The sequence below is a fragment of the Myripristis murdjan genome, chromosome 8 (assembly GCF_902150065.1).
Source record: "Myripristis murdjan chromosome 8, fMyrMur1.1, whole genome shotgun sequence".
Classification (NCBI taxonomy): domain Eukaryota; kingdom Metazoa; phylum Chordata; class Actinopteri; order Holocentriformes; family Holocentridae; genus Myripristis; species Myripristis murdjan.
This window is the reverse complement of record NC_043987.1, coordinates 2,447,210-2,474,517: the sequence shown is the minus strand read 5'-3', so window position 1 is coordinate 2,474,517 and position 27,308 is coordinate 2,447,210. Positions and strand designations below refer to the sequence as shown.

The following is a 27,308-nucleotide window of genomic DNA, read 5'->3' as shown; positions in this document are numbered from 1 at the left end:
TTTAGTATCATTTGTGTTTTGTCTCATAATTCAACAGCATTATCAAATCAGAGAATTAGTATTACCTCCACTGCAGTACCCAGTTTATAGAATTTAAGCTCATCATACCAACAACACCTTTCCCTAAAACATTAGATAATAGTTAGTTGCTTTAACAGCCAACTCAACCCATTTTTCATGTCTGTACCACCAGTTTAGCAAACATTTAGGGAAAATAAATACATAGTGCATTTTGGAAAAAAGAAGGGAGATGTATAAAACAATGCTAATTCACTGTGATATGAAAGTCAGAATGGAAGTATATAGAGCAAGGAAACTTCGAGATGAACCTCAGAGATGAGCTTATTAAAATCTCATAGCATTCTAAAATAAAGGAGCTTTCTTAGAATTTTGGCTCTTATATTTTCTTGCCTGACATCAAAGCACCCAACTCCTGGATGGAGATCTCTTTGTTTTGGTACTGCTCAAGCTGACGCCTTGTGATGTGTCCAGCAGACAGGGCATCCTCAATGGAGAACTTCTTCCCTGACTTTCTGTCATGAAGAACTGATGATTCTCCATTAGGGCCCTTCACTGTGATCTCCTCCCAGTCACACTCCTGGCTCTGTAGGTTGACAAACATCTTCCAGTCAATGAGCCCCAGTTTATAGGCCTCCTCCGGTCGCATCTCTTTCCCTGTGTCTGGGTCAATAACCACAATAGACTTACGGAGGTGGCTCTCCCTCTGCTCTCTCTTGATTCTCATTTGTGACAGATTCTTTTGGAGCTTCTCAATCTCCTCATCCTTCTGCCTCGTGATGTTCCTGAGATCTGATAGTTCCTTCTGCAGTGAATCAAGCCTCAATTCCAGGTTCTTGCCACTATCCCTGGGAGCCGATTCGGTAATAAGCCGGGTCTCTTTGCTGGTGATGTCAATCTCAGACCGAAGCTTACGAATCTCATTCTGCAGTCTCTGGTTTTCTTGCTGCAGGCGGTTACTTTCATCGCGGATGTAGTCCAGTTCCTTTGATGACTTTGTGTTAGAGAACTCCAAGTCAGAGAGCTTAGAAGTAAGGCTTGCCAACTCCTGGTCTAGCTCTCGTCTTCTCCTTTTCTCTTCTTCCAGAGTCCTCCTCAGGTTCTCAATCTCTAGCTCAGCCTCTGGGTCTTTCTCAACTTGGACCTTCTCAGTGCGCACAACTCTTTCTTTCACGTCCACCTTCTCCAATGTGAGCTGCTGTTGAATCAGGGCATTAAGCTCCTTCTCTAGCAGAGTGCGCTTGTGTCTCTCTTCCTCTACCTGAAGTCTGAGGATAGAGTGTTCCTTCTCCTGTTGGGGATCCTGCTGCAGGACAACCTTCTGTTTCACGGTCACCTTCTCACGGTTCTCTTTGTCCCGGATTTCCAACTCATTGAGTCTGACCCTAAGTCTCTGGATCTCCAGTTCAGCATCACGTCTTGCCCTGCGCTCACGCTCCAACTCTTCCAGTTGAAGGTCCAGGTCAGCTCTTTGTCTCTGTAAATGGTAGAGTTCAGTTTTCAGGCTCTCCTTCTGCTTCTGCTCATTGTTGATGTTGTGTAAGAAGGTGTCACATTCTGATTTCAGGATCGGATCCTCTTCCATCTTGACAACCTCCTGCTGTACAATCTTCTCTCGGACCTGAGACAGATCAATCTTCTTCAACCTGATCATCTCTTCTTGGGCTGCCCGCTCTCTCTCAAGATCAAGGCGTTTCTTCTGTTCATCTCCCAGTTTTCTCTTGAGGGTCTCAATCTCCTCCTTGGTCTTGGGATCTTCTCTATACTGTAGTACCTCATTGACCACCTCTTTAGTCTGTACTTGAGGCTTGGTGTCCTTCCATCTTTGAATTTCATTGCGAAGCTGACGGATTTCCATCTCAGATTTCTCAGTCTGGTGGGTTTTATCTACAATTTCGTTGCGAAGCTTCTCCAATTCTCTCTCTGTCTGTGGATCTGTCTTGTACTTGATTACCTCTTTGATGATCTCTTTGACCTCTACTTGAGGGCCTCTGTTCCTCAGTGAGGTCAGCTCGTCTTGTAGCGATCTAAGTTGCAGCTCTGCATCTTTGCAGCGCCTCTGTTGTTCTACCAGGTCAAGGCGCAGGTTGGCCACTTCATTCTCAGCCTTGGGGTCTGGTCGGACAATCTCACGCACTTTTTCCTGAACAATAACCTTGGATTTCTCCTCTTCTAGACTGGAAATTTTCCTCTGGAGATCAGTTTTTTCTCGTTGAGATGACATCCGTTTTGTCTTCACATCTGCATACTCCCTCCTCAGGTTTTCCACCTCCCTCTCCATGGCAACATCCTTCTCCACTTTCAGCACCTCCTTGATGGAAATCTTCTCCTCTGCCATGGCTTTCTCTTTCTCAAGCCTTTTGAGCTTCTCCTGAAGGAACTTCAGTTCATCCTCTAGTTGCTTCCTGCCATCCATTTCTTTAGTCTTTCTGTCAAGAAGCACCCGGTACTCGCTCTCTAGCTGAGGGTCATTCTCGACTTTGATTACCTCCTCCTCAGTGATCACCTCCTGTTCCTTGTTCTTCTCTTCAGCGAGGAGAGTCACCTGCTTTTGTATTTGAATCAATTCATTGTCTTTTGTTAACTTCTGCCTCCTCAGCTCATCTAACTCCTCCCGGAGCCGCCGCACCTCCTCCTCTTGGCCACGGTCTCTTTCTATACGCAAGACTTCCTTCACAGTGTACTGCTGTGCACCCTCCTTGACTTCTGTCTCAAGGCCACGCAGTTTCAGTTTAAGTACCTCTAGGTCATTCTCCAGGACTCGGGTAGTGCGGCGCTCCTCTGAGAGCTTCTGCTGGACTTTATGGACTTCCTCATCCAGTTGGGGATCAGGAACCTTTTTGATCAGTTCCTTTTTGACAATGGTATCCTGGGGCTTCTGGCCTTCCAGGACATAGATGTCAGTCTGGATAGTCTCAATTTCTTTTTCCAGCTGCTCCCTCCTTTGAATCTCATCCTCAAGCTGCTTTTTGATTCTCCATGGCTCCTCTCCTGGAGCAGCAGAATTAACTGACTGGACGTTTGAAGCCTGGATCATGGGGATATCAGGTTGCTATAGAGGGAGAAATTGTATAAATGTCAGAAGACAATAATTTATACTCTTGAGACTTAGCTAACATAATGGCATTCATAAAAAAAAAAATCAGAAAAATTTTTACCTGGTTGAGAAGGCCTTGAGCAAACTCAAGATTCTGCAGCCTTTGCTTGTTCACAGCATTCACCTCAGTAAACTTAGACTCAATAGCAGCTTCCTGCAAACAATGAAACAGAATGTCATGGTGGGCACATGAATCCTTAGGTTATTGCTCCATCAGGTAAATCCAATATGATTATCAAAAATACATTGCTTGAACAAAATATTAAATGTAATGTTTAAAAGGGACAGTATATTTGGTGTTTTTACACACTGAGCCCTATTTTCTGACAGCTTCTACTTTTTGTATTTTGGTGACATGTGTTGAATGTGACTGTAGGGTGAGAAGGTTAGGTGTGTGTCACGCTAGGTGTGTGTCAGTAACAATCTAGGAACACAGTACAATTTTGGTGTGATATGTGATATTTTTGTGGCTTTACTAAGTCATCTGCACATAACAAAAGAATAAATGCAAGCAGCTACTTAATGATTTTAAGGTGGAAGGGGGTCTTATCACTGATCCTCAATTAATTGCTGGTAATTTTAATATTTTTTTCTCAAAAACTGGTCTAGCCATGGCCTCCAAGATTCCATCTAGCAAACATAGTCCTCATTAGTTTATGAACTCACTTAACTTTTTTTCCAATCACAGAAGATGAGATTTGGTAAATCTTAATCAACCAGAAGGACTCCCAGGTGATGATAACATTGACAGTAAACTGCTGATACCCATTTATCAGTAAACTGTGAAACTACTAAAATTCACATTTTCAATCTTTCATTGGAAAAGAGAATTGTTCCTCTTGAACTTAAAATAGCCAAAATTATTCCTATTTGCAAAGCTGACAACCCAGTTATCTTCAACCACTATAGACCTATCTCCATTCTGCCAGCTGTATCAAAGGTACTTGAAAATTTTGAACATTTTAACAAGTGCAATATTATATATCAACATCTGCATGGGTTTAGAAAGAAACATATACAAAACATATATGTAAACATACACTACTCACAAAAAGTTAGGGATATTCGGCTTTCGGGTGAAATTTCAGGATGAACCTAAAATGCATTATAACCTTTACAGGTGAACTTAATGTGACCTTCTGTAAACTTTTGAATGCACATGTCCAACTGTTCAATGTTTCAGTACTTTTTGCACAAGTTGCTGTTCTCTAGCAAGGAGTTTAACGGCAAAATTCACATCAGGTGTTTGATGCTCCAGCTCATCGAGGTCGTATCATTAGGGAATGGCTGCTGGAGACTGGGGTACCTCAGATGGAGTGGCCTGCACTTTCTCAGACCTGAATCCCATAGAAAACCTATGGGATCAGCTGAATCGCCGTGTAGAGGCTCAGAGCTCTGTACCCCAGAACCTCAATGACCTGAGGGCCGCCCTTCAAGAAGAGTGGGATGACTTGTGAACAGCATGAGACGTCGTTGTCAAGCTGTAATTGATGCTCAAGGGCACATGACAAGTTATTGACACTGACATTTTTTGTTGTGGTATATCCACCACTGTTGTTGGCTTTTGTTTCAAGAAATTGTTTGAGATGAGGATATCACCAGTGTATGCTTCTATTTAAATGCCCTACTTTCATGATATAATATCACTGTAGCGTGAACTTTTTATATTTTCCATAAATTTCACCCAAAAGCCAAATATCCCTAACTTTTTGTGAGTAGTGTATATGGCACTTATACATTTGATTAATGAAATATACAAGGCCACAGATAGAAAGGAAAATACTACAGGTATTTTTTGGGGATTTATAAAAGGCATTTGACCATATTCTTCTCCAGAGGCTTTCACATCTTGGAGTAAGAAACAATGCACTGCTTTGGTTCACCAGTTACCTCACAGATAGACAGCAGTTTGTCATATAATGGAACCAATTCTCCTCTTCTTCCCATTCTCTGCGGTGTACCACAAGGCTCAATTCTTGCTATTTTTTTATATCAGTGACCTCACCAATGCCTCAGACAAGCTGTCTAAAATATTCACTGATAGCAAATTTGTACTTCCTACACATGGGTATCCTCCTGGGAGTTGCTTTTGTGGCAGAACAATTCCAGACTACTATCTTCATCTGTATCACTTTCATTTTAAGGGAGTTAAATGCAGTGAGCGATCATAAACTTGTGACCCTACCACACCTTGTGATAATGTATTCCTCCAAATCCAATTCAGTCCTGTTTCAACTGTGCCACGTGCCCTCTGACGAGGACAAACATAGCTGTCATGTGTGTTTTGTGCTCTTGACTACACTTGGTGCTATACACAATGAAAATGGCACCTTTAATAACAAATAAAATTGGTAATTGTGCCTTACCTCTGCCTTGACCCTCAGTGCAGGTGACTCCAGTCTGCTTTTCTTGTATGTTTGAGGGACAAGTCCATCCTCAAGGTCAAGGATAGATTTGAACCTTTCAGTTTCATTTTCATAGTCCTACAAAAACAGAGACAATAATTCAATGGGTTAAACCCCTGCGTTCATCTATCTAGCCAGCATTTCTGTAGCTATCTCTGCATTGTGATTGGCTAGGTTTTGTTAGTTGAATAATAATTGTTTTCATGAGGCATCGTGAAAAAATAAACAGAACAACAGGATTTCTCATGAACACTACTATAGTTTTGCATTCCCAAGGAAAAAAACAAAAACAAAACTTAAGTTACGGTGTTTCTCAAACAACAGCTCAACTGTAGTGCACCACTATAATATCAGCACAGCTGCAACAAAGTAACAAGTTAAGCAATGTACAAATACAAAGTTGGTCTCAATTAGTCTCTCTATTGATGCACTAAGAGGTGGCATCACTTTATGTTTTCTGTTACAGACTACTGTGCTTAGCTATGAAAATGAAAGTGAAACTTAAAATTGTACTCTTTTCCCTCCAAACTGCCATGTAATGGTGTTATCAGAGATGTATACAATATATATGTGAATTCTTACCTTGACAGCTTGCTGGTAAAGTTGGGCATTCTTGGAGACATTGTTCAAGTCTGACTCCTTCCGTGCAATGTCAGATAGCAAGTTCTGTAGACAAAAGAGAGCAGGTGTTGTAGGATAAGCGACATTTGTCCACTGTGACACATTTAATATAGGAGAAAACTCAGCATCTTAACAACCATAACTGTCATAACCGGAGTATCAACTTGCCAGGTTATTCTGATCAAGTTAGTGTGTTGACATGCATCGATCCAAACCAAGTTACTTGAATTAGTCGATTAAGAAATCTCCATCCCCACATTCCAATGTCAGTCATTACTCTCACCCTCTGATTCTTCAGCTTGGTCTCCACTTGTCTTGAATCATCAGTTTCACGGGGCTCATAGTTTGGAACACGGGACAGCCAGGTGTTCAGATTGTCATAATCTTTCCGGTAATTATTATATGCCATCTTGGCTCTCTGCAAGTTTTGAGATCTGCAACATACAGAGAACATCATTATATAGATCATATGTATAGTCATCATTTTGAGAATACAGTGATATGCTTACTTGGTAAGATTTAAAAGTCACGATAGTGAAATTCTGCTAGTATCTTTGGTATGATTATCCACCTTCCTTCTGTTTATTAATTGTTCATTGTTCAGTCCCTGAGCTCTTTTTGCTTTTACCTACTGTCTGATCACTTTGTATCTAAGACTACTTCTATGTGATTGGTTGACTGTCCTACCCAATATTGTTTTTGTCTTATGATGAAAAGTTATGTATTCATCATACATTCAATCATCCCATTGACAGAATTAGACTGTTTAATTCTTTCCGTAGGATTTACTGTTTTTCCTTTTCCTTTCCTTTTCTTAGACTGGATCGTGCACCAGCCAATAAGTGATTATTTTGTCTCTGTTATTCCCTTTGGTGTATTCATACTGCTGCACTGTTATGTTCATTCCTGGCTGACACTGAGGCCGTGTTTTTAATGTTAACCATTACCATTAATTATTTTTTATAGAGAGTATAGGTATAGGTTCCATCCAGTTTGTACTTCTGTACAATTGTTATAGTTGCACATCTACTCCTGTTGTTGAAGCCCAATTTTTCTCTTGATAATTACATGGACAGATAAGTAAACTTCATGGCCAGACCCGCTCACCTGCTGTCAATCTGCCTGTTGACATTGTCAAAGCGCTTGCTGAGCTTCTTAACGTCATTCTCCTGCCTCTCAATGTCAGGACAGTGCTCCTGAAACTTGACAGCCATGTTGTCGCAGCTGTTTTTGGCCGCCTGCAGGTTAGTCTCAGTCTCAGCAATTGCTGACCTTTTGGACCTCAGGTCTGATGCCATGTCCTGTCAAGGTAGGAAGTAAGATGAACAGAATGTAGTAAAGAAAGTATTCTCTTCCGCTGTCATGAATAATTAAGAAATGCAAATGTAAAAACAGCAATGTTTTATGTTTCTGGTTTGTTAGTCTCATACTTCTAGTTATTATTTGAACAACAGACATTGCACTTTTATTTCAGTTTTAGTGAGATAACAATGTGATTATGTGTGCCAGTGGGTCAAAGAGGAGATATCTTACTGCAAGTTCACGCTGGGTCTTCTCCAGTGAGGAGATGTCAGCTGGAGCAACCTCTTCTCTGGCCAGTTTGTTCTCATAGGTGGACAAAAAGGTCTTCCCATTTTGAAGCGAGTTCTCCAGGCGATTGGAATTTTTAATTCTAAAACAAGTTGTTGGGTTATTAAGTTAAAATGGTAAGTAGTGTTGAAAAAAAAAAAAAGATTAAATGCCTTATTGGAAAGCACTGATTTAAAGCAAAATTGGATGCTGGTTAATGTTGGGTTGTACAGTTACCAGGATGTTACATGATTCCACATGGTGGTGAAATATCCTCATTAGCTACTCCGTGTTCCCCTGGGCTGCTAATCCACAATACTGTATTTGTGTCTCTCCATTCACTTCCATAGCTAAACAGCTCCCAAAATAACAGTTTTAGCACATAAATGAATGTGAACACAGCATTACCTACTGAAACTGGAAATCAGATCAGGCAAACTTCTGGATGTTAACCTTGTGCGAGGAAAAAAAAAAAAGATCTGATAGCGCTTTCACAAGTAGTGATAGTCACATGAAAAAAATGAGTATTGGAATGTGTTGTTTTTTATATTGGCATAATCTGCATTGTTTGTGTTTGTTTATGCGCTAGAAGTGTTATTTTGGTGCCTATTTTGCCAAACTATGGGAATGAATGGAGAGATAGAAGTATAGTATTGTGGATTAGTAGTCCAGGAGAGCCCAGAGCAACCGATGAGGATATTTCAACATCATGTGGACTCAGATGACATCCATGGAACTATACAACTCAACACTCTTCAATTTTGCTTCTGGGTATTATCTTGGAACAAAGAAAAACCTGCTGGAAATCCTGTCATAACCACTACTAAGGTGGGGATGAGATGCATATCAAGATACATACTTGTCCTCAGAGCACTGAAGAAGCTGGTTGACCTTGTCATATTTCTTGTTGGCCTCATCCACCTTGGCGTGGAGCTGAGGAGCGCTGAAAGAGTTAGGGTTGGAGGTCAAAAAGCTCTTTGCCTCTTGCACCTTGGAGGACTTCTCTGGTTCGATTTTATTTACAGCGGCAGCAATGTCCTGTCCGGAAAAAAAAATGTCACTGATGGGTCGCAAAGTTCTGGAATATTTTTGTTTAAGCTTTTTTGATGGATAATCTTCTGTTTAATAATAGACACAATATTTAGAAACGGAGAAAGGGGATCACTAAAAAATCAGGGATACTGTGTGTGTCCATGAGCATTTACATTTAATTCAGCAAAGAATGAACTGAAGATCATGGATACCTTCATATCCTGTAGGCGATCAGCACTGTCCTGAAGTGGCCTGGTCTGCTCCAGTGGTGGGCGCACTCGAGAATAAATGGCCTTTTCCTGCTTGTTCAGGTCACTGACCACCTTATCTAGACCAGCCATCAATTGGCGGCACTGCTGCTCCTGTTTATCTGAGAACACAAAAACATCATGATTAGAGTTATTTTCCCTATTCTTGTCTTGAACATTAATGCCACACAATAAATGACAACAGTTAGAGGCAACCACAGCAGCATTATCAACCAGTCACCAGAGGTTTAATAATTTCCTATAGAGCTGAGCAACAGGGAATCTATGTGGGGACCAATGTGTGGACACAGTCAACAAGCTTGTTGGCCAAGTCAACAGCAAGTCACCACCTCCTTTCTGCACCTCCTTTCTTCCCCACTGATGATTTTGTTTCATGAACAATATGCCCCATTCATATGCTGTTGGGTTTATCATATATTCCAGTTTCCCAGCAGGAAGTATACACAAACACCTGACCAAGTCGGGTAATTCTAAATGTCAAACAAATTGGCCCAGGTGTGACCAGTGTTTCCAGCATATTTTGTTATACTAGGGCGCCTCGTCTAGGTATATTTGCGGCCACCATTGAACCCATTCAGGGCCTCCCATTAGCTCCACAGTTTCACGTCACTCCTGCCCCCATTCATGTTAACTGTCACCATGGAACCAGCACTTTGATTTGCTGAGACACAGACACACGCAGTCTTAAGCATGGTGTTAGCAGGGCTGGGTATCAAAATTCAGTACCTTTATGGTACCGTAATTGCCTCGCTACTACGGGGTATTGGACAAAAGATGTGTCATTTGCTAACATGTTGGTTTTGATTGTTTGACTACGCCATTGACAAGAAGGCACCTCCACACGTGGCTGACCTGTTTTTATGAAAACAGAATCATGGGTGAAAAAATCTGAGATGCAAGTTGTGGGGGACTGAGGGGAAAAGCAGGTTAAAATAGTTTGAGGAAAGACACTAAAATATGGTGAAGAATTGACTCAAATGGTGAAATAAGACACACTAGCAATAGGCTAATGGATTCTTTCAAATGATTTCAGTAGACAATTATATTCACCAACACCTTGTTTGTTCCCCCTCATCTGAGCTGTTAATGATATCATATTAGTGTTTGCTAGCCAGTTATATTATGGTACTACATCAAAAAGTAGTAACATGTAATGTTATGATATGCGAAATGTTAAAATAATGTTAAAGCAGCACTCATTATGTTAAGTATGTGAATGCAGAAGCGCCCTGCTGTCTTTTTTTTTTTTTTTTTTTTTTAAACTGCAATACAGTAGCACTGGGTAATATGTACCTGTGCCACTTCCACTCTCCTTCTTCAGGTCATCAAAGCGTTTCAGCAGAGTTCCCTTGCTGCTTGCCATTTTCTGTTTGATGGCTTTTTGCTGGCTGGCCAGGCTGCAAGCACACAATATGACAGACAGTTAAGGTTGCATTGCATGTGCATTGTAATAAGGGTCATACACAGAAGTTAAAATGGGTCATATATTTATGTACATGCGTTAATTCTTTGTGGGCAAAAATACACACTTACTTGTCAGACACAGACACTGCTTCAGGGTCAGTGGGAGGGATCATAAAACAGACAGCCGGAGCAGTGATTTTACGTCCAGCTGGGTCCTTCACGTCCCACTTGGTCCCATTGTTCCTGAGCAGAGTGTACCTTTCCCCACGCAAAATCTGGCCCTGCAAAACAGTGTCAGTCAAAAGACCTCCTATGACATAAACAATTCTCGCTTGCTCATTCGACTGCATTTGCTAAATATAATTTGTTATTTATCTCCTAAAGTACAAATCCAATATGTGCTATTGAAGAGACAGAATCATCATCACCAACAATGAAGGTGTTAAAAAAACACAATGCTCCCCTTCAAGTGGTTCATTTAAGAACTATGTCACTGTTGCACCCCAGGCAATACATTGTTGACAGTCTTCAAAGGGCCACAGTTTATGGATAAATAAATGATACTCCCTGAATATAATCACAGGCTATATGATATGATATCCTATACTATATGATATTGATGACAATCAACAATGCAATTAAATAGCCTACAAATTACAACATATTTCAATTAAAACATTTTCTATCTTCCCTTTATGCCAAAAATGTCAATTGAGAAATCATGAATGGAAGACCTAGCAGCTCAGACTAATATTTTTATCATTTTCAGGAGGTGTAGTCTTCCTTGTATATCGGTGGTTCATTCAATGGCCGTTGTGTTGGGCAGATACAATGAGCATTTAACAGATCTTTGCGTAACGTGATAGTGCATTCGATTTAACTGCAGTTTTGCTGTAGTTTAGCTTGTTCTGACAAATAAATCACTTGTGTCCTTAATGCCTGAAAATTCCAGTTTAGCTGCAGTGAGGTGAAATGCAAAGTGACAGAGCAATGTTCCCCAAGGAGTTATGAGTAAAAGGAGCCAGATGCTGATATGAGGGCCAGCAGGTCCTTACAATGAGATATGTATCTTAGTATAAGAAAAACTGCCTTTGAGAATGATGGTCATATTCAGCTATTTCTTCCCTCAGCTTCTTCGTCCCCCATGCTTACACTTAAACTTACAGGACTGGACTCAAGACCATGTGACTTTTGCTTACAGGTCTTGGGTCACTAATAATTGAGTAGTGTGAGATTAAATGAACCAAACACAATAACTGGAAAGTATTCTTTTCCACTACATTTCAGAGCAAAAGTAACAAACTGTAGGTATGATCTCACCCTCAAACAGACACAGAAATCAGTTACTGTAACCTTCATCTACTCCTTACACAGTATGAATATTATGAACAATGACAAAACATTTGACCCCTAAAAAGTGAGGTCAACTCATTATTGAGAGACAACCAAAACATGAGGAGTTTTGCTCACTGATCCATTATACCTAAGCTGAAGAGCTGCATAGGCTCTTTAGGCGAAACAGACTTGAAATCCACAGTGTTCTGATCCCTAGGGTTTTTAAGTAAGATACTGAGTCTCGGCCTGGGTTTTCTTGTGAGGGGATTTGAATACATTACACCACAAAACCCAAAGTTAGAAGCTTGGAATGTAGAAAAAACAGGAGAGAGAGAGTGCTTAGTCATGCACTCTCATGGCAGCAAATATCCTGGGATTAGAGGAGGACTGACAGAACAAAGTGAGAGAGAGAAGGAAAAACGACATAATTAAAATAAAGATAAGATGAACTGTGTTGATCCCCAAGGGGAAACTGAGTCACTGCAGCACAGCAAGGCACTAAAATAATAAATAAAGATGAAGAAAATGAGACAGTTTAGGAGGAAGAAATCACAAGAGGAATACAATTCCAGATAGAAATAAAGTAGACAAAGCAGTAAGAGAAATGTAGAAAGTACAAATGAAGATTAGGAAGAGCAAGACGGAAAGAGGATTCTCCAAAAGGAAGAGGATTAAACAGGTTGAGGAGTGAAGAAGAGAAAAGAAGGTATGAAGTAAAAACGCCTCTGCAAGTCATGTGAAACTTTGATTGATGTAAGCTTGGAGTGGATGATAAAGAAGTGTAGTGTTGCAGCTTGTAAAGTAAGTAAACTTTATTTGTATGGCATCTGATTCCCAAATAATAGATTAAAAAATGATTGGAAATAAAAAGACAGTGAGTATCCAGGGATTAAGTAATTGCAACATTTGTCAAGCCACACCAGTAAGTTATGATCAACATGTTGCTTCAGCATTTGAACCAAAACACACTGTCCCATCCTGATGATTTGAATGTTGTTTCAGAGGCTTTTCCACCCTGATAAGAATAAAATTCTGGAGGGAATTTAGGGGATTTTGACCCTGCAAATGGTCCAATTTAAGTATCAAGTATCTTTGTTGGCAGCTTCAACTGAAAAATATTGAAAAAACTACTAGCTTTAAAACATGCAAATTCTGTATGGTACCTCGTCCGTGTCGAACTCGCACAGCGCCTCAACTGGCAGCAGCTTCTGGGGGGTTTCCCGGCGGTACTTCAGGGGCAAAACCTGCAAGCTTCGATTCTGGAGTGCCTTGACCCGATCATCAAAGTGGTCCATGGCTTTCGCTTGGTCCTACACACACAAATGTACATGCACATACACACAAGCAATCACTATAGTTCAGTAACACTACACACAGCACTTTTTTCACTTGTTTATAATAACTTGATGAAGAACGAGAGGGGGGAATCATGCTCTAAAATAGCTAGTTATTCAGTATTTCACCATTTTGTAGAACAAGTGAAATGCATCCTCTTGCATCCTGCATCCTGTTTGGATTAAAAATAAGAATAAGAAACTCACATCCAGGTCTCTGATAAGACCCTCCATCTGATACATGTCTTTGAAGTCTGGGTTGTACTTGTGGGTGGTCTCTGTATCCAGCCTCTTCAGCAGGTCCTGGGTGTCACGTGCCTCCTTGTGATACTGGAGAGACACACACACACAACTCAAAGTCTTTACCTGTTTGTTTCAGTGTCCACTGGTGAAACATACCCTGTGTGTTTGGACAAGGTGTGATTGGTAAGCTTGTGGCCTAAGTTAGAGATGAGCTATACAGGTTTCTCTGAATTTGGTTTTAATTCTACTTGTTGAATGATTCCATAAAAAGCTTGAAGTTATCAACTTCAGTTGTTTTTCTGTTACGGATAATTAAATCTTGAAAGTCAGCAGTTCCTGAGAAAATAGAAAACATTAGCCATTGTGCAGGCCGAGTATGCTGACCTCCCAAGACAGCAATGGGAGAAAATCAAGAAGATTCAGCATGGAAAACTGACAAGAGGGGTGCTTTTCAACCAAGACAATGTTCCAGCAAACGTGTCACAGTGGACTTTATCTAATTTTGGCAGCGACTTCTTAGTCACCCCTTGTATGTGCCCTGTATGTCTAACCTTGTGGTACTCATTCATGTGTTTGAGGTGGTTCTCTTCACAGATGAGCAGGTTGAGGTACTCCTTCCAGTCAGCGTGCACCGCTTCCATATGGGCCTGAAAGACAACAGTGTGTGTTTGTTTGATAAGAATAATGTCTCTGAAGGCTCAGGAACAGTATTAAGAAAGAAAGTATTAAGCAGCAGCTTAATCCTTCATGGGCTTGGATAAATACTATTTTAGGCTTAGAATGATGAATCAGGCAGGAGGTTGGATTGATTATGTACATATTGTATAACTTTTCAGAACTACACTGGTTGTCTCTGAGACAACCCGGTAATAACCTGAAATTATTCTAATGGGACACTTTGATCAGATTCCACACAGGAATGCTTGAATTTGTTTGATTACTAGTATCAGCTGCAGTAATAGGAGCTGCAGTAGTAGCAGTAGTAGCAGTAGTACTCGTAGTACTAATGATGGTCTAACTGAGGCTTTTCCAACTCAACATGAATAAAAAGGGAAAGGGAAACACTGAATCCTGAGATTTTTTAAAAAATTCTTTTAGCATGAAAGTGGTTAAATTTAAATATATTCAATATCTTTAGATCCAAAAATATTAATGTCCACTCTAGCTTTCAAAACCCTAACCCTAACCCTAACCCTAACAGCATACATTGTACAGCAGTGAAACACTGACATCAAGGTAAGTAGACTCTGTCACAATGCACACACTGATTATACTATACACTCAAATCTGAAAATATTTTTACTAAATTCAGTTGAAAAAACATTTCAGTTACAAAATAAACACTGTCTAATATATATATATATATATATATATATATATACATACACATATATATAAAAACATCCTTGCTGTTAAATTTAATTGAACTGCTTCTGTTTCAACGCTACTACTAATACTGCTCAATGTACTGCTAATTTAGGCTTAGTGTTTCCAAATCCAGTTGGCAAGTGCTGGATGAGGCTGTTGTTAGGGAAAACACTTTGAGAACTGTGTACCTCAATAACATTCTTCCCTGGATGTTCAGAGGAAATCAGCCTCTCCCCATCGTCATTGAGCTTGGTGATGGTGCCTTCCTTAGACTCGAGACATTTACTGATGAAGTTCTGTTGGGAGATGATATATATATGGTTATAACAAATGTGCACATATACACCACATGCATTAACGCCTGTAATGCATCTAATCCCCCATGGTTACCTCATACTGCCTCTGGCGGGCAGGGTAGTCCAGGTTGGTGTCGCTCCAGTCGTAGTTGATCCTCTCCTCAGCCTGTTGGTCCATCCAGTACAGCTCGTTGGTACAGCGCTGCATGTAGTCCCGCAGGCTCAGCAGGTGGCGCTGGCGAGCACCGGAATTGGCCTAGGCAAGGGAGGGAAAAACTTCCAACTCAAACAGATGTGCTGCAACTTTGCTGAATTTGTACTTAAGTACAAGGCAATTTACTGATGTTTACATCTACTTAAGGTTAAGTGTAACCCATTTAAAATAAACGCTGTCAGGAAGAATAAGATACTTTAAAGAGCATGATCTTGCCAAAGGTGGAGTGGAAAAAGGATGAGAGGAAACCGAATCATTAATGTTTCATCTGTTTTTTTTTTGGTTTTTTTTCAGCTGGCCTTGCACTACACTCTCTACTGGATGTCATTCATTGAAATGTAGTAAAGCCTGAGCAAAATGACTGACCTAAAAATTTCATCACGTGCACTGACACTGCTGCTGTCTCTCCTCAGGACAGGCGACAGGTAAAGACAGACAGTCTGTGTGCTCATTACAATGAAGCAACCTTGGAGTGAAGTGTAGCTGCATACTGATATAGATCTAGTCCCCTGGGCAAAGTGGCAGACACTGAAACTAGCCAAAGAGCTCAAAGCCAACCTAGTGCCGAGAGATTTACCACATGTACACAAATGACCAGCCTGCAGTAAGGTTTATGCTAATGAGAGCTGCATTCACACAGACACTATGGCACAGATACGTACAAACACACCCCTGGGCTTGCATGCATGTGTGAGATCATATGTGTTTGAATGTTTCTTACCAGGAGCTTGTTGTACTTGAGCTGGAGGGCACTGACATAATCCTGGAGAAGAAAAAAAAAGAGAGAGAGAACAGGTAAGGTGAGAAAAAGATAAATAGGATGAGAGCCACATGAAAGCTGCATGAAAGAGCCACATGAAAGTCAGTGAGAGCAGTGTATGTTTTGCATATGTACTGTTTTATATATGTGTTGTTTTTCTACATGAAGAGGCCAGATCAACAGAATTTCTAATGATCTATCTTTTTTATGTAGTAATACTAATAATAATCCTCTTCTTCTGGTTTGCTATTCGTACCTTGTTGTCACTGTCAGAGATGTGAGGAGCCAGAGCCTCCACCTCACTGTGGAAGATGTTATGCTCCTCGACTTCGTTCTCCACAGTGGGCAGGTCCTGGCCAAAGCCCTTGTTGTTCAGGTTGTCCTGTGCGGGGAGACAAGACAAAGCTGTGGATAAGCTGCTGGGGTGTTATGTACGCCTGCGTTGGTGGTTAAGAGAACATGCTTACATATGTATAGCTGTAGTATTTGCATTTAGTCTCCGGGCAACTGTTTTGCACAGGCTTGTCTTGTCTGCTCTGACTCGCCTGAGTTCCTAGTTAACAGCACAGGGATTACTCAGTTCTGTTAGAGGACCACCGTGTACACTGAGAGATGCAATCAGCTATTCACAGCTAGTGTTGCCCCAAAAGCTGAACACCTCCAATACGGCAGCAGGAGGGCACATTATGTTACCCTGTGTAATGTGTGGTTGTCAGCACATTGGCATACAGTGATATGTGTGGATATGGGATGATGCGTCTTACTAGTTTCTCATCAATGATGGTGCCCCAGTTGATGCTGGGCATGCCCTCAGAGCGAGTCAGGTGGTAGATGCGGTCATGGTCCTCTTTCAGCTTCATCACTCTCTCACGCAGCTGCTTCATGCTGTGCACGCACACACACACACACACACACACACGCACACACACACACACACACACACACACACACACAATACCACGGATAAGCATTTTTTCTATGCTCCTTAGTAGCCTTCATGAAATTGCCACAATATGCAATATACAAACTTCTACCTTATGCTGTATCTCCAGCAGTATCAGTTAAGCTAAAAATTTTCTTCAACTGAACATGTTTATTGATTAGCATCAGGGAACTCACTTTTTGGCTGGCAAAGGCTGGGCCAAAATAAAATTATTACACTAAAAACCAAAGCTTGTAGCAATGTGTAAAGCTACCAGGAGCAAGATTCTTATGTAAAAAACATGTCCATTTTATCAGCCCAACCCCCCTTGTACATTTGCTCTCCTTTTCCAATTTGAAATGTAGTCACTTCTCTGCCAGCAGGAATTGACCAATCTAGGGCTGGCATCAACTGTTGCACAATTCATACATCTGTTAGGCTGACACTCGAACCTAAATTTAGACATGTTCAGACAGAGTTCAAGAAATCAGTTGTGTGGCAATATTTTCAAGTAACAGACAAGAAAAAAAAAGTGCAATGCCAAAGACGTGACTGGAAATTGGCTTAACACAAATTTGAAAAGTTTGATCAAACATCTAAAAGCCTATATGTAAGAGTTGGTGAAGAAAAATCTGTGAGGATACATTATCAATACATCGTCACCACTCACCGGATGTCCTTTGAACTGAAATAATTAAATTTAATTTGTAGACCCATTACTAAAACGATATTTGCCACCAGGATTCATCAACTCACTCCTGCTCTATCATCTCAGCCTGCGGATGCTGGAGGCGCTTGGCGTTGACGGCGTCGTCGTCCAGGCCGTTCAGCAGCTCTAGAGAGTTGAGGATTCGCCTGTTGGTGTCATCCTGGTACAGTGGCTGCTTGCCATCGTTGATCTTACTCACATCCTGAGGCAAACGCACGTGGAAAGGGGGAAGAGGAGTGAATTGGGTGTTAAAGTTAGATTTCAGTTATTCCCTTGTATTTTTACACAATAAATTCAACGTAGAGATTAGGTCTGGCCTCAACTAACATGCCTACATATGGCACAGGATGTGGCAATGTTTCTTATTTGGTTGGCAAGATGTCCCACACATTAATGATGGCATCTAAATGAATGTGAACAAACTGGATTATGTCAATAGTTAAAAAACAAGTCCCAGTATCCATTTTTTGTGTAATTGCAATTACTTGTGAAAATACTATCAGGTGCACAACCTTCCCACAGAGGCTACCTGCCGGATCTACTTTCCATTTCAATTTCAATTTAATTTCCAATTTAATTTCCACAAAAATATGTACTTCTTGTTTTTGTATTGGCATCATTTGTTTCCTTGGTGTTTGTTTAAGTGCTAGAAGTGTTATTTTGGGACTGGTCTTCCTGTGCTATGAAAGTGAATGGAGAGATAGAAATATAACATAACATATAACAGAATTGTGGATTGGCAGCACAGAGGAGCACAGAGCTACTGAGGATATTTCACCACCATGTGGACTCATATAACACCCAGGTAAATACACAACCCAACACTGTACTAAAGTTTAATTTGGCTTTAAGGGAAATACAGTAGTTTTTTATTTACACTGGTGGTTGTCTGCCTTATAATGAGCACTGAATCAATATCACACTACAGCCTCCTTGTTTAATTAACACTGCAGCACAGGTGAGGTTACATCTTAGATCTTTTGACTTTATGAGTGCAGTTAAGATTCTCTGGTGGATCATTCTCTTGATCATCCTGCAATCTAGGCTAAAGCCCAGAGATGATGAACTCTGTCTACCTACTAGTGCTGCCTGACTGTACCTGGTAAAGTATTTATGTATTTATAGGTTCTTGTCACTAGTTTTAGTACCTTGTTGAGGTTCTGCTCGGTCTCATAGATGTTCGACTCCACTTTATCAGCATTCTTCTGCAGTTTCTCAATCAGTGCACTCAACTCTGTAGGTCCACTGGAAGAGCTAGGAACAAGACAGAAAGCACATTAATTCTTCTGTAAATACTTTAGAAACTAGTTTTTGTTGAAACCAAAAAATTTTCAGTTTCTATTAGGGCTGTGCAATATATTATATTGATATTATGATATATAACTGGATATCATCTGGGATTTTGGACATCGGAATATCGTGGTATGGCATAATGTTGTTTTTTCCTGGACTTAAAGGGATGCAGTTCCCTGAACTTATTTGTCTATTCAAGTTGTTCTACTGTTTGCTTCTACTTGCTTAGTCATCATATCCACAGTATTAATGACTGTTCATCAGAAATGTCATTGTGTAAAAAAATTTGTGAAAGCACCAATATTCATTCCTAAAAACATGTAACAATATTAATATCAAGGTATTTGGTTAAAAATATGGTGATATTTGATTTTGTCCATACTTCCTAGTCCTGGTTTCTATTCTGTCTTTCTTCCATTGCATTTATGGTGAATGTGAAAGTTATTGATGTATTGGCAATACACAGCTATACCTTTTACTGTATTAAACCAAACAATCTGACCAAGATGGTGATACTACAGGTGACCAGGTGAATTTCATTTGCTCCTTTATTTCCATACAGCAAATTCCATTTTAGAAATTTGTTGCTTCATCAATGTAAACCATCTAAGTTTTTACAATGTTTTCCTACACTGAACTACAGACTGTAATTTATATTCTCATCAGTTGAAAACAATAGATTTGATAAGAATTATGCAGCTTATATTTCATGACAAATGATTTTGTAGAGTCCCAGAACAAAAAAAACAAAAAAAACAAAGCAATGTCAAAGGAACACAAACAGAAATAATTAATGCAACCACTAGATGTCACTGTCTCACCCTACGGAGAGAACATACACATAACAGGTTTATTTAACCCAATTAAATCAAATATCACAAATACTTATATGCCACAGAAGAGTGAGTGACAGCTTGCTAGCAAAAAGGCACACATGGACAGATGCCTTTTATGATTTCTGTTTAGTTTATGTTTATGCAAGCATATAATTCAAAATATCAAAGTCAACAGAGAACACCATCATGCAACATCAAAGAGACCTTAGCTCGGCTAAGACCTTTATGCTGCAAATCCATGACGGCTGCCGTCTGAGACATGACTAAAGAAAATGAGCAAAGAAGACAAATCCAAATCAAATCCTCCATGGGGGTGAGAATGTGTGAAATGACTGCATTGCACTGTCGTCACTCCAGGAATGAGCTTAGTGGTATAACCCTGCTGTCCGAGTGCAGAGAAACAAGTTCAGTGCCTCCCCCTTCCCCACTAGAGCAATATCAGCACGAGCCGAGCAATATCAGCACGAGCCTGTTTATCAGGGCCACCGCCCTACAGATAGCTCAGTGTGACTCTCCATTGCCCCATCTGTGTAAATCTTAAGAATGTACTTGAGCAGCTCTGTGGTATTTTCAGTAAAACTGTCTTAGTTCGGTGCGACTTTGCAGCTCAGTCATGTCATTTATTGTTTTATTTTCAAAACTGAGGAATTGGTTTAAGTGTTACCCTGAAATGCACAGAAAGAAAAATGTAATGGCCTTTAATGTAACAAAGGCTTCATATATATTAGGTCTATTGCTCCTCTGATCTTGATTTGGTGAAATAGCCCACAACAAAGTGACAATGAACCAATCTGCACTCTAAATGTCAGCTCATGCTGCAACACACAGCCATACAGATACAAAGACACCAAACCACATATTCTCATGTTTCCTAACAGGACACATGAGAATATGACTTATGTGTATAAAACTGTAAAACTGTTTTTTTTCCTGCTATCAACATCCAGAAAGATCCAATAACTTCTGCACTTCCTGTATCACTCTGCATCAGAAGTCCACCTCAGTGGCAAGAGGCTAACAGTTAGCATTTGGAGCATCCAGCCAGCATCCAGCACTCAGTAACAATGAGAGGAAGACAGCACCACTTCTGCCCTACAGAACAGCTGGGAGGGTGGGGAGGAGTGAAACAATATCACATTTTTTCCAAAAGGAATGAAATATCCCTTTAATTCTATCATTGCTGAGCATCAGGCCACGACATGAAATGGAGACCTTACTGCTGGACAGGCAACTACCTGACAGTGCTGTGCCACACATGCACTCAAACACAAGATCCTATTTATAGCTGTGAGCGTCATGTTACATGACTTGATAGGACATGATCTGATGGCCTCTGCAAGGCGTTCAAGAATCATACCTTGTGTCACACAGTTGGCTCACAGCACAGCTTCTTCCTGAGAATCGCGACACTTCGAGACCACAATGCATCTGATTGGCTGGCCAAAAATGCACAGTAGCTTTGCTCTTGTTTTGTTATCAGTGATACATGACTTAAAGTCATTCAGTATTCAGAAAGCAGAGCAACGACGAAAAGCAAACCATAAACCAATTACAAACGCGCACGTAGTATGTAACTACAATTGCAAAATATAAAGTTCATTTCACAACTCTTATATATGAAAAAGATGTTCAGACAGGGAACAGGCCCAACAGGTTCCTGCCACTTTGTCATGCAACAGACATGCCTACTTTAATAACTTTGACACTATTACTTTTTAACCCTTTTGAGTCAGGAACATTTGACAATATCTCTATTCAGCATCTTAATTATCCCCATACAGCAAAATCCTCCATGATCACTGGCTCCAGCGTGCCATTCTAACACTGGCATACAGTCTTCGAAGGCTCCATGCAACACCATACACTATCCTAATGATAAATGATAGTAGGCGGTCAGGATCATTAATCTGACTAACCCAGAGAGAGTCCATATATGGAAATATTCCAACTGCAAGGATATGAGGCCATCTCCAGGGGGCAGCGTAGAGCACCAAAACTGCTTCAAACTTTTCAAACTGGTTCAAATGAACCAGTCTGATCCCTAAGTTATAATATTTCTATTTTACACTGCATTGATGAAGAATCACATTTCTATGTGCTTAGATGAATGAAATGTGTAACTATTTAGGGAAAAAAAAATTCCCAATATACCACCAGCCAACAGCACTCGGCCTCACTGCTAGTGGAAATCTTCTGAAATTGACATAATTTTACAACCACTGATTTCACATCAAATTATAATTATTTCTTCATAAATGTTTTGACAATTATAGTAATAGTCCAGTTACTGGCAAATATTTAGAATCAAATGTACTGATTATTCTATAGCATTTAGACCCACTGACTGCTATATATTCTAATCTACTGTTTAGCAAGTGCTCACCACTGCCCCTGATGGACAAAAGACCATACTTCACTCTTTATTCTGTCATAACAGCCAATAGCCATGGTTCAGCTTTCTCTCTCTCTAGGGTTTGACAAACCTTTTCATAATAAAAAATATAATTTATAAACTAAATGATTTTTTAAGGGTGTGCAGATTCCTGAGGTCCCATCTAATAATGAATAACTGACTACAACCTTCATGCTGGGGCAAATCTAACAGTCAAAGAGGGATGTTCAGGGACATTGACCAGGCATGCAAAGGACTTGCTGCAGATACTGGCAGTGAAAAATTAGCAATGGATTGTTTAGACAACAGAGGCTCTCTGTTAAGAGAAGGTACTATCCTTCCTTCACAACCCTCATGCATCCATTTAAAAAGGTCACAGTGTGTAATAACTGTTAATACCAAATTGGTAGATACAATTATATTACGGGTAAAGATGATCAAGGGAATTGAAATATCATTCTTGTATAACTCTGTGACTTTCTTTGTGGCATTTCAGCTGTGTGTCTCTTGGGTTTTAGCTGGGACCTGTCTGTTTCTGCTTATTTGAATGTGCATTCCTATGTTTGTCTCTCGGTCCCCCCACCCGCACACACCCATTCACCATTTGAAACTCATTATGCTGTGATTATACAATAGTTGCGTAATATTGTACACTGGACACTGAGTTTAATTTCAAAAGCACTGTTTTGGTATGGAACATTCCTGGAGCATGTTCAAACTGGCATCAGACACATTTTATAAGAAGAAACTGTGTGTCTGTCTGGGTGCATCTGATTGCTGGTTGACACTTGGCCACACCCACTTCTGGCTGTGCTCTTTATTACAGATTCTGGACCCGAGCTATTAGCTCTACTGAGTTTCATTCATTCATTTGTTTGTTTATCAGCTCATCGCATACTATTCTAAGTGCATGGAAAACTTCCTACCAACAGTAGTAGTTTACATCCAGCTGCCTCACATGGTACTGATAAAAGTGGGCGTGGGGATGTTTGTTTTCCATTCAAATGTAGACTGCACTTTGCCAACAATGAAAATAAATGTCAACAAATTGCCAATTGAAAGGTACAAACATAAGTATAAGTACTGTTTCCTTGCATCATTTTGAAAATAGAAAACATACTAGACAACAATGGACCATGTCTGCAACCCAAAAAAGTCATGAAGTTAGCCCAGGATCAGTAACACTTGGGGCTTGAAACGCCTTTCTTGTGTTAAAAAAAGTTCACAGCATCAATAAGTCCGACTGAGATTGGTAACAGGACATGAACTTGTGTTATAGATGGACTGTTACCACAACCTCAAGTTGTTTATGTTGATTTCCAAAAAGCTGCATTTTGGGAATCATTCAAGCTATGTATTCTGTGCTCTATGCATAATGTCAATAGATTTTCTAGTGGGCTTGCTGGCACATGTTCATTGTTTTGAGCCTTTTTGTGTTTGTTCTGGGAAGAAGCTGGCAGTGGAACATCAGCTGGAGAAACAAGTCTTATGTTCCCACAGGGAGAGGGTCAAATTGAAACCAGAACGCTGCAATGTTAAGTCATAGTGGGTGTGGAGGGCTGCTGTTAGTGAGCTTCACAGCAGCCTGGGCCCTGCTCTGTTTCAACAGCCTGCTGTCGATCCTTATATTTACAGACAAGATAAGAATAGGAGATATTTCCACAGCATGCTCTCCCCAGGACACGTCTCTCACTCCTGTGCTCTCACCTATCTACACTTTCTATAATTCCAGAGACAAGGGATGTGAGATGGTAACCCATGCAACAGGCCCAAACTAGCCTGTAATATTATTCCTCAAAACAAAAATTAGAATGTCCTCTTCGTAACGATGAAAACGGAGGCACTAATCCACAGGCTTCAGTCCTCTTTGAACCTAGTTTGTGCAGCCTGCTCCAGCTCAGGCAGACAACTAGTCAACCACTTCGGCAAAGACCTTTTTTCATTTATTTATTTATTTTTTTATTTACATGCACCAACCAAAACTGGAACCAGTAGATCAACAGGGAGAGGATGGAAAGGGTGGAGCTGCGTTATTAGCATTCCAGCCCAGCCTGTTGGTGGTGGTGACAGCTATTAAGGTAAAGGATATGCTGAGTGGATTACATAAGATTTTTTTTTTTTTTCGTAAAGGACTACTATGGATGCCTCACTGATGAGTACTAGCTAATATAATAAATGCAATCTAATGCAACTAAATCAATGTTTTCAGTGAATCTAATCAACCTTTTCTCACAGCAGTCGTTTGACATTTAACAGCTGGATAAACACAGGTATTACTAATGACATTAATTATGGTTTCATTCTATTTAATAGTGTCTTTCTAATAGAGTCTTTCCAGTGAGCCAGAATGAACAATAGCAGGGCCGGGCTCTGTGACACCTAAATGGCACAGAACATTATATCATTGAAAACGCTTGTGTTTGTCTAGTATTTCATGTAAAAATGGCTGCTTTTTTAAACCTCCTTAAGAGGCAGCATGCATTCCCTTCCACACTGTAGGCAGGAGTGACAGTGGGAGGGAGACACCTGAGAGGAGAGCAAAACCATTTGAAACAGATTAGTGGATCTTGTGGTATTTCTACGCTAAGGGGTGTTATTGTTGAGGCCCCAAACCCCTAACCCACACTTGCTGAGTGACAGCGTGCATAATGCTCTCTGCGGTGGCTTTACAGGCACGCCTCCATGCAGAGAGAGCAGTGAGAGCAGCTCACATGTTGACAATGCAAACCAGGAGGCTCTAAGGACTCTTCAGCCCCAGTGCATTTGTTCATACCTAGATAGCATATTTGACTGTGAAATAGACAGCCATCATTCAAACCCAGTGAGGAGGCAGAATGATAAAGGAATGGGGAGTGGTGCAGCGGCAGTGCAGGAGAGGCCACCTGCAACAATGTCTTACACACTGTCTTTCTAGGGATAGCCAAACTTATCAAACCAGTTACTACCAGTTTACTACACAGCCTATCAGCCACACCCTCAGGTGAAGTTAAAGCACACACTTACATGTATGCAATAGGACAATGTTGGACAGTTTATCTTAAACAGAGCTCTTCCAGATGGCACAGCAACTCTCACATTAAATGCGCACTGTTCATATGAGTTAGCTTGACAGTTACATTTCAAACCTTTCAAAATTCGTGCGTCCTTTGCAAGTCGGCATTCTTACAACCCACCAAACAGTGTTTTATTTCAATGTGTATTTATAAAAGAAGACTGGGAGTAGCTGGTTATTGGGGGGAAATAACTAAAACTCCTGTTTAGTTGATTATTTGGACGCCGAAAGTACGCCTGCCAACCACAGACTCAGTAACAGTTCTGTTTTGCTGTCTGTTTCAAAGTGTGCCGTGATAACTTTGCGACTTCAAAGCGCAAACTTTTCCTAACAGTTCGCCGTGAGGCTCCGTGTCCGCTAAGAACAGCACGTTCTGACGCTGGGACGAGAAGCAGGACGGTGCTGGCAGCTGTAAAACACAACTTTCTCGCCGATAACGCAGTTAAAAAAAAAAAAAAAAAAAGCATACTTACTTTTTTGGTGGTGTCGTTATGGGCTTGGTCTTCCTCCTTAACATTTTGACAGGTGTTGTGCTGCTTCCTCGTCACCTGTCAGCGGCTTCAGAGCACAGAGCTATCCGAGCGGGACAGGTGAAACTGTCTGTGTGCGTCTAATGTTGTGTCAGAAGTGTCCACACACCCTCCTCACACTGTCTGAGCCTCCCCTCCTACACACACACTACTAGTAGCACCAGAGCTGTCCTGTCAAACGGAATATTAACCTTGCTTATCTATTCTCTCACTGTGTACCAGTTTGTCTACCTGTTAGCTCCCAGCCGGAGGGCGGAGCCTGTGGCCCCTCCCCTCAGCTGACCGCCCAGGTATTCCCAGCCACAGACACTGTGCTGCGATGTGCAACCTCATGTAGGCCTGTTCAGCTGTAACCATTGCAATGCAGCCCTGTGGATCACTGGCAAAATAATGTGACAATATCATTAAGAAAAACCCAAGCCATAACCTGTGATCACGAGAACACACCAAATTAGTTAATTACTATTATTGCTACAGCACAGACCAACTTCAGTGGCAGGAACATGAAATAATACCAATGCAAAACATTCTAAGACAAGATAAGACTTGTCTAAATTGTCATCTTTCATAGCGTTCAGTAGTTAAAAGTGTTTTGTATAATGTGCTTTGTAGTGCAACTGTGCTATGTGCGGAACTTGCAGTATTTGCTCTGGAGAATGGCCCAGAGAAAGAACATGGCATAGGGGCACAGGCTATTTATCATACAGTGGCTTTCTCTTTCAAAAACAATGAAATGTAACAAAATGAAAAATCTTAAGTGTGTGTGTGTGTGTGTGTGTGTGTGTGTGTGTGTGTGTGTGTGTGTGTGTGTGTGTGTGTGTGTGTGTGTGTGTGTGTGTGTGTGCGCGTGCGTGCGTGCGTGAATGCGTGGGTGACTTCCTTTGTAACTGTGGGGTGTGGCTACTCAGGACAGCACTGGCTGATCCAGTCAGACTTGTCAGTGTCCTCACCTTCACTATTTGTATGTGTGTGTGTGTGTGTGTGTGTGTGTGTGTGTGTGAGCGGGTGTGTGTATGTTTCAGTGAGTGCAAGGTGTGTGAAGGTGATACTCATAATCTCCAAAGGATTTTCTGTGAACTAGGCCACTGACTGATCACAGATCAGGCACTGAAAACAAATGCAAATCTGCACAACAACATGTGGCCTAATTGATGTTGTTGAGGTGATGTGGCTGTGTGTGGCAAATTTGAGATAGTAGCTGTATAGCTCGTGTGCATTCTTGCACACAGGAATGCACACACACACACACACACACGACACATGACTCATGGCATATGACTCATAATACTCAACTCAAAAACAGCAAAATGAGTCAGTCAATTAGCAATTTTCTCTTGTGATATTGACAAGACTGTGTTTTGTGTTGCTAATTGTTCTGGTGCTAGCACTGCAAGATAGTGATTCATGATGGAAACCACAGGGCCAGTGCAGCCGGATAATGATCTGCAACCCAAAAAAGTCATGAAGTCAGCCCAGGATCAGTAACACTTGGGCCTTGAAACACCTCAGCTCTATGTGAGGTCTCAGGTCATGGGCACTATGACCTAAAATCAAATTATGTTTCAATAATTTGGTGTAACATTCAGTGCGACTTGGTCAGCTTTTAAAT

General features: G+C 40.8%; 1 protein-coding gene across 1 annotated transcript; it reads right to left on the bottom strand.

Moving 5' to 3' along the window:
* Positions 1-25,894, bottom strand: ppl (periplakin). Its single transcript, XM_030058197.1, has 22 exons — positions 25,643-25,894; positions 18,745-18,850; positions 17,644-17,798; positions 16,730-16,850; positions 16,222-16,347; positions 15,927-15,968; positions 15,086-15,247; positions 14,884-14,991; positions 13,879-13,974; positions 13,292-13,414; positions 12,914-13,060; positions 10,545-10,696; positions 10,305-10,408; positions 8,955-9,112; positions 8,570-8,748; positions 7,675-7,813; positions 7,249-7,442; positions 6,425-6,575; positions 6,103-6,186; positions 5,482-5,598; positions 3,177-3,269; positions 1-3,070 (listed from the first exon to the last, which is right to left on the bottom strand). Exons 1-22 carry the CDS (start codon positions 25,684-25,686, stop codon positions 398-400), a joined length of 5,274 nt encoding a protein of 1,757 aa, XP_029914057.1. The 5' UTR covers positions 25,687-25,894; the 3' UTR covers positions 1-397.
* Between the last annotated feature and the right edge of the window lie 1,414 nt (positions 25,895-27,308).